This window comes from Megalopta genalis, chromosome 9 (assembly GCF_051020955.1).
Source record: "Megalopta genalis isolate 19385.01 chromosome 9, iyMegGena1_principal, whole genome shotgun sequence".
Lineage (NCBI taxonomy): Eukaryota > Metazoa > Arthropoda > Insecta > Hymenoptera > Halictidae > Megalopta > Megalopta genalis.
Window position 1 is genome coordinate 16,936,954 of NC_135021.1, and position 14,957 is coordinate 16,951,910.

Here is a 14,957-nt window from a genome sequence, read left to right on the forward strand (position 1 = left end):
GGGAAATGACTTAACTCTAGGCGACGCGTTATTCTTGCGTCGGTGCACTTCCGGGTTCCCGAGATTTGCTACTAAGAAATGGAAAGCCCGTATAATTCCGGACATAAAACGATGACGTACTCGCAGGGAACTGGGAACGAGCACGGCGAATGCATGTCGCACACCGTGTCAGCCGACGTACGCTTTCATTTGGTTACTTCGATAATTCAGCGGAACCTATTTCGGATAGCCATCATTGAGGGATTTCCCTGACGGTTGCATTTCGAAGCAGACTACCCTTCCCGTATATTACTTGTTGTCTTTTGAAGTGTCTCGCTCGAAGACACAGCGGCGAACCAGGCTGCTGGCAACAGTGTGCAGTTGCTACGACGAATGAAGACACCTTATTAAAGATCCATTTTAATGCTCCTTCGCGACGGTATCCCAAAGTTCCTCGAGATCTTTGAAGTTTCGCAGTTCCTATCCAAATATATATGCATAAAGCAGCGCCGCGTCAGTCGCTGGCGACGCTCGCTCCTCGACTGATAACGTAAACAGGGTTAACTGTTCCATTTCTGGGGGAAAAGAGGGCGCTTCCTGCTCCTGCGAGACTTGAATTGCCGCTGGGGTAAATTAATTGGAGCAAATGATAAGAAAAAGAGGGATTTGTGAGTCTGACATCGATGACAACAGGAAACGTTCGTTACGTTATGAAATCCACGGATGCGCGTTTCACGTGCTCAACCCTTTCTAACGCCGAAAATGAAAATTGCGTTGCGAACGACACATCGTTGTTCAGTGCTAACTGACTGGTTTCCGATTTTTTCATTTACAGTTCCTGATGTTATAAAAATGTTCCTATTTTAAAAGAATATAATAATATAAGAAATTTTACGAAATCGTACGAAGTTTAAATAAATCTAATCTTGTCATTCTTGTAGTTGTTTTTATGGTCTATGAACGGTGGACATTAGTTTACGATGATCTATCTGACGAGAAACACTATAAGAATTCCTCTTTTTAGCATACTACAGTAAATTCTCCCTAATTGACGCTCAGTTTGTACAAAAAAATGGACAATATGGGAAGAGAAGATACGATTATTCGAGCCTTGAGGCTCGTTTTTATAATTGCCGATTGTAGGACTCGAATAGTTGTACCTCCTCTTCCCATATTGTTCATTTTTTTGTACAAGCTGAGCATCAATTAGGGAGAATTTACTGTAGTTGGTTTAGTATACAAATATCAAAGTCCGTGTGCACCGCTTCTTTTTTGAGGCTTAATTGCGTAACACAGAGTCTGACAGACTCTACTGTAAATATTATTGCATATTATATTGCGTAACTATGAAATATTTCGCAATAAGAATGCGCGATACATGACATATTTAATTTCTATGTGAATATTAATATCGTATTCATTTTATAAACAATATATTTTAGCGTTACTCTGACAGATTCCGTCTCCGTAACTCGTATAAGGGTCAAGTTTGTCTATCGTGCATAAAAGTATGGGTAAATCGCGGAATTTACTACTTAACGAAAGAAAACGTTTGTTGAACTAACAACTATCGTTAACAAATCAGAAACTGTTTGAAAGCAAGCGTGGTACAAGTTTTTAAAGGCTGGCCCCTATTCCGATCGACTAAAAAGTGGTCGACGGCGGCAAACAATCGAAAAAGTAGAACTTGATTTTTGTCTGCAACTGATATGCACAAGTTAATATTATTCTCGGACGAATCGAAGTTCGATCGTATCTCTTCCGATAGATCGCGAGACGTCGTTCTGGAGAAGATTTAAAACAACAATGCGTTTTACCAATTCCTTCCTTTTTTCCTTTTTCGTCTTAATCTTTTATCCGTTACTGCCATATATTAGTCTCTCTCTCTCTCTCTCTCTCTCTCTCTCTCTCTCTCTCTCGTTTTCTACTTGCACAGTGCTTCGATTGGGTAACATTTCGATCGTGCCCCACAGGGCAATGTATGGTTCTATTTAAGTTGGAACGAGAAGGGAAGAGCGAAGGTGGAAATGATTCGGAAATCGGAAAACATTCAAGCGGCCTTAGAGGCGTCGCGTCGCGACGGTGGATTGAATTTAGTCTTGACACAATGCTCGCTTACTCACGTTGCAGACTTGCTCATCCTCGTCCCAACGGAAACGGCAATTGACCCTCCCGTTGCACTGCAGATCCAATGCGATGCAAGTCGCGTCCTCGCAATAGTACTCGTCATCGCTGCACGCTGAAAAAAAAGAGAAAAAGAAACGGGTGAAGGGATCGCACATTCGAAATTTCAAATGGTCGGATCAACGGAGAACCAATGGTCGCCATTCGCTATCTGATGCAACGCGCTTTCTCCACTTTTAAATGCAATCTAAACTATGTGCAACTAAATGCAAGCTCTTTTGTCCTGATGAGCAGAGGTCGGCATTATTCGGATTGTTCCGAATAAATATTTGTCTGAATAACTCATTGTTCGTCATAAATTATTATATCAATTTATTCCAATAATTCTTTATTCGAATGGCTCTCTATTCGAATGATTCAGAAAAGTAATACGAATGATGTAAATCGACGAACAATGGAAAAACACTTTATATTCTATCATTTTTATTCAAATCAAGCAAGGTACATTGCAAGAAACATTAAAGCGAAAAAGTTATTCGTCTCATCTTTTATGTCTATTTTAAGATAAATTGTTTACCATTAGCCTAATGTAATACCGCGAGGACAGAAATAAAAATGCTATCATTTTAAACTGTTTCCTTGTGCAAATATGATTGCTTCAAATCACCTTAGGAATCCCTCATTTCTCGGAAATGCCATAATTTTGGGACACACTGTATATTACATATATTCGGTATTATTATATCGGTTCTGTAACTGTTATTTTTCGGTTCTGAGTTTCGGTTATGGATTTTGGTTCTAATTCCACTTCACGTAACAAATACATTACACTTCGTTTCGGCCTAAAAAGTATGGATTCTGAAATACTTTGTATTATAAACAAGCTGAAACTACAGCCGATATACTGTTTTATCTACTACACAGAAAATGGGTGTACAATCTCTTACACTACAGTGACTTTTGCCAATACTTGCAGGTATATCCGAAATCCAGAACCGAAAAATAATGGTTACAAAACCGATATAATATCAAGAATCGAAGCCGAAACCGATAAGCCAGAAACGATGTATGTTCATAATTGTTATGAAACTATTTCGGTTCTCCATAATTGTTTTAGTCAAAACTGACACATGTATAACAGTTCGAGACAGTTATTTTTGGAACCTTTTCAATCCCTGAATATATCGCTTAGGATTGTTAACCCTTCGCACTAAAACTATTTTAATTTCACACGTTTCTTCTGACGTATAATATTTTAATTTTGTATTATTTGTCTAAATTGAGCTATTTGCTAATACAATACATTTTTGGCAGCTCTTTACAAACGAATTTCATAATGTAAAAATTACTTTACCAGCAATTATTAGTGGTTCCTCAGAATCGCCATTCAAATGCGAACGGTTTCAACACAGTGTACCACGAAAATATACTAAAATAAATCCCTACTGATTTGTACGCTAGCCTCGCGTATAAGATGTTAGGAGATTCCTTACGAGACCGAATTCGAATTGTTAACGACGTGGAAGCAATATCACAATTCACAACCAATACTCTCGAATATATTGTTAACGCAAGTAGCTCGCAGCGCGAGCATAGCGGCCACGGAGATTTTCATTTAAAATCTTATCGTGCGGGAGATAGGGAAATAAGTGAATTTCCCGGGTCCGTGGGCAAGCCGCTTGTAAGATATTAGTTCCGCGGCGAAGCCAGGTGCGGAAAACCAGAAATTCTTCCCGTGCAGAGATAGACCGGTGAATTCCATACTTGTAGGGACCGCACCATTCGCTCTGGTAGCTTACTGCATTAACTATTCAGCCGGGATCGCCGCCGCCATTAATATAGAATTCGAATCCTTTCACTGGCAATTATACCCGGCGATGTGAACTTGTTAAGCAGATTATCAATATCCGTCGATATCATTCGTTACCGACGATGGACGCTCGGACAAAGTGCGGATCGAGAGTCGTGTTAATTGAACATGCTGAACGGACAGACGCGTTTGCATTCGTGACTTTTCAATGGTAATGCGGATGTCAATAAGCGTACAAATATCGTTTCCGCTGTGATTGCTCTTTCTCGTTTGTAGAACGTAAATATACTATATTATATGAGTGGACAGCTGGAGGCCTTTTGCAGAAGATATCATAAGAATGATGCGATGACGAAAGAATTATATCGTAAGAGTGATGAGCAGGGTTCGGTAAAATTGTATTCGGATGGCGGATAAAAGATGAAGGCTAAAGTAAAACTTTTGTCGACGCTGTCAAATAAATATTCGGTCGAATAAAAATGTAGCTAGATCGAAATTTATTCGAATAAGAATTTGAATAGAATATAAAGTGCTTTCTCATAGTTCATCGATTTATTTCTTTTTCGAATTGTTCGAATAAATAGATAGAATAATTTATGATGAACAGTGAATTATTCGAATAAAATATTCGACTAGAAAGAATTCGTTCGGATAATTATTTTAGGTAAATATTTATTCGAAATAATCCGAACAATGCTCAACTCTGCACTTAATCAATTAAGTTGATCAATTAATTAATAAAGTGAGCAATTACGCAGAAATCAGTCATCACGGTGAAATATTTCAAAATTATGGCTGCTGGACGTACAATATTGAATAATGTCAAATTAGTAAATAATTTGAATATCGTATAGCATCGTTTTTGCAACGAAAGGTATTATAATAAGTATAAGAGCGTACTTATATATTTTCTTCGTCCTTTAGATAAATCACAAAATTGAAAATACTAATTCCACACATTTGAGACATCTTTATCTTTAACTATATCATTGAATCGAGGAACGCAGCGGGGTTGTACAGGTGCGTAAACTTTTTAGGCTAATTCACTGTACAACTATGCGTTCAAGCGCAAGACGTTAAGAGCAATACTTGAAATCATTAATTAGAAGTCACTATTAAAGAAACGAGAATACCGAGTTTAATAAATATGATTCGCGTGCACGAGCACCTTTTCGGGTCACCGTGGATCCGCCTTCCAAAAAATTTCATTAAAATCGTCGCATCCGTTAGATTGCGCACGTTTCCTCTCGTGAAAGGCAAGGTAGTCCGCCGAGAGTAATAATTTTGTCGGCACACCGCGCGCATAATCTCTAGACTCGAACCATTGAAAAATCGAGCACGAGCACGGCACAGCTACTAAAACACTAGCCACCGAGTATTTACGCTGCCGTTATTCTATTCCACGGAGCAGCCATTACAAGGCATTCCGCCTAATGGTCGATTCGAATTGTTAATGCTTCACGTCGGTCACTATTTATAAACTCTGCCCCGATTGAAAAATAACCCTCTGTCTTACCGGCGATTAGATCGGCATTCACCTAATTCCTGTCGGTGGTCGTATCGCGTGTACTTCTTCGGCGCTTCTATTTTTTAGCGCTTCAGGGCGCGGCGTTCATTTACTAGATCTCCATTATTCCGTATCTCGCCGGACACGATATCGCATCTGTGGCGAACGGGCCGCGGCAGTGTTAACATTAATGAAACTTAACATTGAAATTCCCTAACCGTGTCAGGCGAACAAAGACTTTCGCAATATCCGCGCGCGATGTAATGGAAATTAAAGTTCCCGTTTCGCGGCGGAGTCCGCGGAGTGACCAGCAATTACCGGTGCGTGACTAACTATCGTGTCGAGTATCGTTGAAAAATATAATTAAATTAACTCACTTTTGTCCGGGTGTGCCAGCGAGCATCGATCGCGTTCGATAAGTTTCTCTGTTATCCCGGGGCTTGTTTCGCAGTGTGTAATTAATTTGAAACTCTTAGCAACTAATTAACGTTGAAGTACCTTTTGACGGACTCGAGGGTTCTTTGTACACGCCGGCCACGGAAGGGCTTTTTTTTATTCACGCGACTGGCTTTTCGCATATGAAACCGCAACCGTTAAATGCTACGTTCGCGTAAATCGCGGTCGACGTTAGCACCATATTCAATCGTTCACCGCGTTGCATTTGGTGGTCGAGAGATCGTTCATTTATTTTCGATTGCTGCTGGTTAAAAGTTCAACTATGAACAGAGGGCGGATATATAACGTCGTTTTTTATTTAAAAGGTTAACTAAACGGCCACGGTTCCTTTCAGACTTTTATGCCCCATTCACTTTACGTTGCAATAACAAAATTTCACTTTTTGTACACTTTTGTACAATTTTTCGTACGATTGTATTTAGACAGAAATATTTTGAAATCTCTTGTGGCATGTCCCAAAATTTTTAACGAAACCTTGAAATAAATTTCCTTAAATAAATTTCAAGGTTTCGTTAAAAATGATAAATAAATTTCTATTAGTTACTATGTTACAACGTCCTTAATACCGCTACTATCTATATCTTGTTTACAAAGCCATAACTTAAATAATTGGTACCCGCTATCTTTCATATAAAGACATAACCTTGACATAACCTTAAAAAATAATCGTATATAAATTTCAATTAGTTATTATGCTACAATGCCCTTAATACCACTACTATCTATATCTTGTTTAAAAAGTCGTAATTTAAATAATTGCTACCCGCTATCTTTCTTATAAAGAAGTCAAAGTAACTATCTACAGTAAATTCTCCCTAATTGACGCCCAGATTGTACACAAAAATGGACAGTTCGGGTAGAGGAGGTACGATTATTCCAGCCTCGCGACTCATTTTTATAGTTGTTGAGAATCGGTAACTATAAAAATGAGCCGCGAGACTCGAATAATTGTACCACCTCTTTCAAAATTATCCATTTTTGTGCAGAATCTGAGCATCGATTAGGTAAAATTTACTGCATCGAGTCGCAAAGGTATTTTCGGTTTTTTTGTAAGCTATCTATTTGGAAAAGCGAAATTACTTTTGCTGCAAAACGATACAAATACAACAAAGACAAAACCAACTTCTCACTTTAGACGATTATCCTAGACGATAGGATTATTCTACGATTATTCTAGATTTCACTGACAAGAATCGCGTTTATCCTTTGCTATTTTTCATTTTCTAGATTGTAAATGAACCATCGAAAGTGGAAAGATCCTTCGTTTATTAGCTCAGTTGAGAAGAAAATCCGAGAGAGAAACAACGCGAAATAAAGCACGTGGCGGTGGAAGTGTCAAGATGATTCGTGAAGTGTTTCCACCTTTTCATAAAATGACGCGAACTATGGATGAGCCGGTTCTGCGGCCGGTTGAACAATTAATCGGCACCGTCTGCGAACTCACGTTTGTCTCCCGTGTCCCTGTCCCTGAGCGCTGTCATGACGGCCTCGAAGCTGCTGTTCAGTGCTTTCGGCTCGGCGTAAAACCTGACAAAGGCGATATTGGTCGCGATGAGCACGGTGTCGGCGATGCTGCCGCAGAAATTCTTCACTCTCGAGGACATGTCAGTGCGTTCTTTGAATATGTCCACGAAGTTGGCGTCGCACTCGTTCGGTCGTTGCAGCTTGAAGGGATCCGAGAACGTCAGCTGAATCTGAAAGATGTACGTGTTCACCGAGATGGTAAAGACTGGGGAACTCTTTTTGCGGACTATGAGCAGGGGGGGAGGGGGGAGTATCAAAGAAATCGTACCAATTAGACGGCGCACACATTTTGCGTCGGACGCGATTTCATTTGGCCCGGGTAGAAGCTCGCCGAAAGACAGCGTGTGGGAAATTTCGTGACAAAGGAGCGCGATTCAAATTGCATTCTCTGATTGCAATTCGAGCGATCTTGATCGTATTCCCGGGGCTAGCTGATAGACCGAACGGCGATTAAAACAGCCTTTGTTTAAACTTCTCTTTTCACGAGGCATTTTATAAATGTCGGAACAGCGGAGAAATTTCGTTAACCGATTAAAGATTAAACGAAATAACTAATAAATAAAATAAAACTTTATTTGTAATACTTTTGCAATATCGGAAAAGTAGAAAAAACGTGGGCACGGTATGAAACTTTAAACGAGTTCTTTTCCAAGAAACATTTTTAATATCGGCGGAACATCGAGGATCGTGCAATAGTGACCGCGCGAAACGCTTCCGCGGACATGCGGAATAATCGCCACAGCTGCATTGTTTGAAAAACTGAATCCTTCCATTATGAATACATCTATTGCGAAAAGCTGTTAAGTTGACTGAACATAATCTAACTTCCGATTGATCTCTTTATTCTTGATAATTGCATAGATACTTCCAGACTGTCTGCAATTATTAGGGAACAGACTGAATTAGAGATAGAAGGTAACAAGAGATGGCCCAGAAATGTTCACAAATGTTCACAAATTACTTTCCGGATTTGTCCTACGACCCGACGTTTTCGGATTCTTGCGAACCTCTGCTAATTAACCATCCTGAATTTTGCGAACTCATCTGTTTTCAGAAGAAAGCTAGGATCAGCTAGAATGGACAGCTGAAATGCAGATAATTTAATTTCTAGTAGAAGTTCCCAGCAAAGTAGTACTTTACAGCAATTTGCTGCACTACATTTAAACCGAACAAGTCCTGTTAAATTCTTCGATCGAGACAAGAGCCCTCGCACTTTTTGGAAACTCTCCAAAAAACTCTCCGGTAACGTTGTGGCAACATAAGGATACTTTAACCCGAGAAAGATAACCTACGTCGCAGAGGCGCCTGCGAAGACTGTTGATTTTTGTTAATTTTTCATAGAGGTCTAGTGATTTAAGTTTAAAATTACTTAAAATATCAAAAAATATAATATAAATGCATTTTATTTTTACAATAATGCCAAACCTTTAAAATGACTGGATTAACTTAAATAAATATCCATTGTTAGTATAAAATTGACGCCTTAGAAAAGCATGCGCCTCTGAAGCGTATGGTTATCTTTTACGTACGTTGTCATATGGTTATCTTTCTAGGGTTAAGAATACCTTCGAAACGCGGAAGGTTAAGCAAAGTTCGTATAACCGACATCCCTGGATAACGTAAGCGCAATCGGTCACCCTTTACGAAGTTCGAGAAGAGCGGTGAGGGAGGTAAATCGGAGAAGTTCAGGGCGCCCTTACCTTCCATCCTTCGTTAACGGTGATGTTCCACAAGCAGTCCAAAGGGATGCCCTCCTTCTCGGCGATCTTCTTCTTATCTTGCACGTCGTCGCTGTTAATAATCGCTTCCATGCCGTCCACGTATCTCACACAAGGCTCCGGATCCGGCGGCACACCCGCTGCGGATCAAACGACGGTATTGCAGTATTACACATCCCCCCGCCCACGCTGTCAGCGGTATCCGGCGTTTTTATTTTGCCGCGCTAATAAAACGAGTCGAGGATCCGCCGAGAGCTTCGGCTGAAAGTCAATGAACCGATCCTCGAGCAACCAACCGGTTCCAAGCGACCATAAACCGCCCTTCCTGCCGTACTCGCGAGAAGCGAGCAGGCAAACAAACGGGGGAGGAAAAAAAGGAAGCACGAGAAATACCTAGCCATTGTCCCGAGTGTAATTAATTTCCCGTAGTCGTTTCGAATCGTCGTTGTAAAGTTCCTCGGGCCGAGGGCACAATAAAACCGGGGCGGGAATTAATCAAACGCGCAAAACAGATTCTAGCGCGCTGCTCGATTCATTTCCTCGTCCTTTCTCGTCGACACCGGGCCGTGCCGGGCCTGGCCGGGCCGGGCCGGGCCGGGCCGCCGTCGCGTTTTATAGCTGCCGGTGGCGAGAGAAGACCGGCGCGTTAAGAGCAACAATACGCGAAGTCGCGGCACCGGAAACAACGGGGGAATAATGAGGCGTATGAAACGCGGCTGAATATCGCCGACGCGACGCGGGTTCCTGGCAGCCCGTCGAAACTTCGGCCGCTCGCGCGGGCGAAACGCGCGGCCCGTGACGCGCGTGTTGCTCGCAAGAACTCGCCAGATTTACTGCGCCCCGTGAAATCTAATGCGACCGTGTCACGGCACACCCGCAAGGTATTTTGCCAGCCTTGACGCGTCATCGATTCACAGTGCGACGTCGAGCACAGCAGCCAGCCGATTCGGCTCGAACGCGTTCGATCGTAAAAGAGAGAACGGTTACGCGACGTTTTCCGCGCCGATACCGGGTCCAGAGGAATCTGTCTGCTGACAATCATTCGGCGCGCTTCCGTACGAGCTCGGTGCACACTCGCGGTGCCGAAGCGATTTCGATATGCCAGTCTCCGATCTCGTTCTTGTCACGGAAACGAATATAACGGCAACTTTGGGAAACGCTGTTGCGACGCGAGTGCACCGTTTTTAGAAATTTCGTTTCCTGCGTATTGCTCGACGCTGGAACTCAGAATCGAACCAGTCAGAATATCTGCCTTCTGATTTTTTTTTCTTTTACAGCTGCTGATATTGTGGAACTGTTTCTACGAGCCATTTTTACGCAAACTTTTACTTTCATTCGGGATTATATTATAATGGAAGTCGTACGAAATTGAAATAAACGACGTTATTCTAAAACGATGTACATTAGTTGTGTTCATAGCTCGGTGGTTCTAAAGTTAAAACGTTCGCGATAGTGAATGCTATTCGTTTTCATCGCGAAGGAAAGTGGCATAAATGCTGTAACATTAAAAATTACGCGCATATCGCATCTATTGTTTGTCTTTTTCTTTGAAATTATTATGCACTTTAATTTGATCTGTATCGACGAGGATGCATGTTCATTGTATATAATTATTAAAATGTTATATTCCGATGAACTCGGACAAAATGTGTGACTAATCGCATTTTGCAGCTTATTCAAATTTCTACTCTCCACGAACGTGTTACGAATTTAAAGTTAAAGCAGCAATTCTGTCACACCAACGATCTCAGAAATTGTATGAAATTTAAGTACTCTATTTAGCCGAATTAAAAGTGAAAAGTTAAGCTGTATAACATCAGTTACTTTTCCAATTATTCCATTGTCAAATCTGAACAAACAGTTTCGTTACTCAAACATGCTAAACGTTGTAGTATAAGTGTTAAAGGAACGCTGGCGAAGTTGGGCAATGACAACGCCTCATTAAAATGAATATTATCGAATGCCTCGTTAAAATGCACCTCATTAAAATGCTCGATTCAATGATTGATACAGTCCTGAAATTTCAACAGATCTGCACAGACTGATATTTCTGAAATCGTACTGATTTCAGAAAATAAATCAACGTCGCAATGAGTCGTATGTTTGGTGGCGTGGTTCGTTAATTATTTCAGCTGCATTTGGAGCCAATAAAATGCACCAAACTGTTGAATTAATCATGAAGTGAATGTGAAACAATATACGGAACTGTTACAGATAGTTTTCAAATCATTTTGCGAAGACACTGAGAGCGATGATATCATTTCTCAGCATGATAACACCGTAGTCCATGCTGTGGTTCGCAAAGCAGTGATCAGATGGCAAAGATACTAGGGTTTTGACATAGCCAGCTTATTGTAAGCTTCGGAGAATAATCTCGAGGAAAGTATATGATAATTGCAAACAGTATAACACTGTTTCTGAGTAATGGACTGCCGCGAACGATGTTTTTGTCTTGCCCTATTGTTTCGTAAGTTTTTATCGAATTTTTATTTTTGTTATCAGTAAGAGTGTGCAGTCAGTGTCTCATAGCTTTCCGAGGTCTCTTTAAAGTCTAGAACAACAGAAAATTAGATTCGAGCATAAAAGAACCGCTATGCCGACCACGTGAGCTAAAGCCACTTTGACTGCGAACGTAAGGCAGCTGCAGTGATACGGCTCTCAATAAAACTGGAAGTAAATGTGTCGGTATCTTTATAAGATAAAAAATGACGAAATTTGTATGCTGACTGAGGGAAGAATTTAATTCACCTCTTGTTTTATGGGAATTTTTCTACCATTTTTGTGGTTCGAAATATATAATATAATATAATATAATATAATATAATATAATATAATATAATATAATATAATATAATATAATATAATATAATATAATATAATATAATATAATATAATATAATATAATATAATATAATATAATATAATATAATATAATATAATATAATATAATATAATATAATATAATATAATAATATAATAATATAATATAATATATTATAATATAATATACCGAGACACGACTAAAAATTGTTATATCAATTTCCAAAATGATTGTTACATCGTCAAATCTGTTTATATTTATAAACTGTTAAAATGCTCTATGAGTCATAAAATTCAAAGAATCATGTAAAATAAAACTACAGTAGAGATTCTCTTATCCGAACATTTATTTTTACAACATTCTGGTATCCAAACACTCTGTTATCTAAGCAATTTATTATTTAGATTTACATTACCACTTACTAGAGAACTTGAATGAAATGTTTAGATAATACAATGTTATGGTATCAGGATATTACAAAAATAAACGTTCAGATACGAAAGATTAGATTGCACTGTAATTCAGACAAATTATTTTGGATTTAGGATAGAGAGCGAAAGGTGTGAAAATGTGTCAAGTGTTTCATCGGTGGATCGAACGTCTATATAAGGATGTAATGAAACGATTAAATGATTCTCACATTTTTGTCCTCAATTTTACGCACCGAAAAATAATTCGTAAAACAGAAAGCGCGTAATTATGCGGGTCGTGGAGTTCGCGTCGCGAGCTCTTTGAAGGCTCCTCTTTGAGATTACTTTTTAAAACGCGATTCAATTGAGAAGAATGCTTTCCGTTGACATCGACGTCGAGTCTCTTCGCTTGTACGTTAACAAGTCGAAACGATTATTGCTCTCTATCGAAGTCCCGTTTGGAAGAAAAGCCCTAGACACGAATTATTCGAACGCCTTTCGATGTTCGAGCCCGTATGAAAGCTCGAGTTTGCTTTTGTCTGTAACGGAACGAGCTGTAAAGCTCGTCGGCCGCCGCGAGTGCGTTTGCCGAAACGAAATTCTGCAATGTAAGCTTTCGCTTTACATGTACGTTTCATAGCTCACCTAGTCAGGCACCGCAACGAATTTCCAGCTCGTTTCTGCTTTTGAAAGAAGAAAGGCGTGTAATATGTGTACTTGATTTTCACAGTTCGTCGGTTCATGAATGAATTCGATCCTCAAACGATTTCGCGTACCTGCTGCCTGATTAAATATCTCCGAGCTAATAGGTGGATGCTTTAGCATTGCTGCGACCACTCGATGAATAATACTTGAGTACTCATGACATGTACACCATTACTAGACTGCTAGTACGAGAAATTCTCCCTAATTTTCCTTCAGCTTCCAAACGAAAATGTACAACTTGACCAGAGAAGATACGATTATTCGAGGCTTGCACCTCGTTTTTAGAATCGTTGACAATCGGAAACTATAACTCCTCTTCCCAAATTGTTCACTTTTGCGTACAAGCTTAACACAAAAATCCGGATGATGATTATTAGTCGCGGATCGAGAGATTCTACACGAGCTTGTAGACGAACAGTGATCAAACGAATGTTTGAACTTCGAACTTAGTTAAGCCTGGCGTCTAGCCGCATGATTAAAAAGGCATACACAAACTGGATTTAAAAGCAATTAATCCGAGAAATTTATGTCGCATCCTCCAAAGTTTGATGCGGTGAGCCTTCAAGTTAGCTGCTCAAATTATGGATCTACACTCCAGATGCGACCGAACCAGTGTGCTACGGAGTTCTAACAACACGGAGTTAATTGACAAAGGTAGTTTGGTAACTCGACAATTAAGATGAATTATAATAAAACGAGACTGACTTTTCTTATTATTATCGTAAATATATTTAGGTAACTACAACCGCGGCAATAAACTATAAGACAACCCTGAATTTCTAGTGTTTTTTGAAACCATGGGCATGTACACAATTTTTACACGCGCATATATATAGGTGTCCCAAAATGATGGTATTTCGGAAATGAGAGATTCCCGAGGTCATTCGAAGTGACTTTTCCCTTTACAAAAATGTTCTCCGAGACATCGTTCACGAATTATTAACAAAAAACAGTGACCAATGAGAGACGGGCTCGGCTGGCACGAGACGACCGAGCCAATGAGCGGAACTGAGCCTCGTCCGCTAGTTGGCTCGGCCGCCTTGCGCCAGCCGAGCTCGCCTCTCATTGGTCACTGTTCTTTCGTTAATAACTCATAAACAAAGCCGCGGATTGCAATTTCGCTAAGGAAAAAGTTACTTCAAATGGCCTCAGGAACCCCACATTTCCCGGAAGTACCATAATTTTGGGACGCTCTGTATATATACAGTACAGTAAATTTTCCCAAATTGACGTTTAGATTGTACACAAAATTGGACAATTTGAGGAGAGCTCATACGATTAATCGAGCCTTGCGGCTCGTTTTTATAGTTGTTGGCAATCGTTCATTATAAAAAAATGAGTTACAAAGCTCGAATAATTATATCACCACTTACCAAACTATCCATTTTTGGGTACAATCTGAGAATTGACTGTACTCGTTTTTGTCATGAATGCAAAGTATCCGCAGTCCAGTTATAACACTCGTGGTCTCTGAAAGAGACCGTTGCTATGGTTAAGTGATTGCAGAGACATAACGAAGGATGGAATTCATGAAAAGTATATAGCGTTCGTAAAGTAGTCAAGACGGCTCGATCTGGAGGACCAGGAACTGCCGAGGAACCGAGATCTATGCCGAGATCTATGGCTGTGGGTGTGTTCCGCGTATTCATAAGCCTCCCCCTGTTCTTCCCGGTGACAATGAATTAATTTCAGCCCCCTTCCACGCCTGCACAGTACTTCCGCTGCAGATTATCTATTCCCAAAGTGTCTCGTAATTTCTCAACCGGGAATACGACGGAGATTACTAAGTACTTGCGATAGTGCCACTCTCCTCGGATAACGTTAATAATGATCGTTGTTCCTTACCTCGCTGCCATGTTTTTTGTAATCTCGCAAAAACGACCGGCCTTCAGAACGCAACAGA

General features: G+C 40.1%; 1 protein-coding gene across 1 annotated transcript in view; it reads right to left on the reverse strand.

Annotated features, from left to right (window-relative positions):
• The window catches only part of Neto (Neuropilin and tolloid-like), a 224,550-nt gene that overhangs the window by 24,784 nt on the left and 184,809 nt on the right, over positions 1-14,957 (reverse strand). Inside the window, exons 6-8 of the mRNA XM_033477937.2 lie at positions 9,101-9,258; positions 7,321-7,570; positions 2,103-2,218 (exon numbers count right to left, since the gene is read on the reverse strand). Of these exons, the coding sequence (XP_033333828.2) occupies positions 2,103-2,218; positions 7,321-7,570; positions 9,101-9,258 (524 nt within the window). The remainder of the gene's footprint in view (positions 1-2,102; positions 2,219-7,320; positions 7,571-9,100; positions 9,259-14,957) is intronic.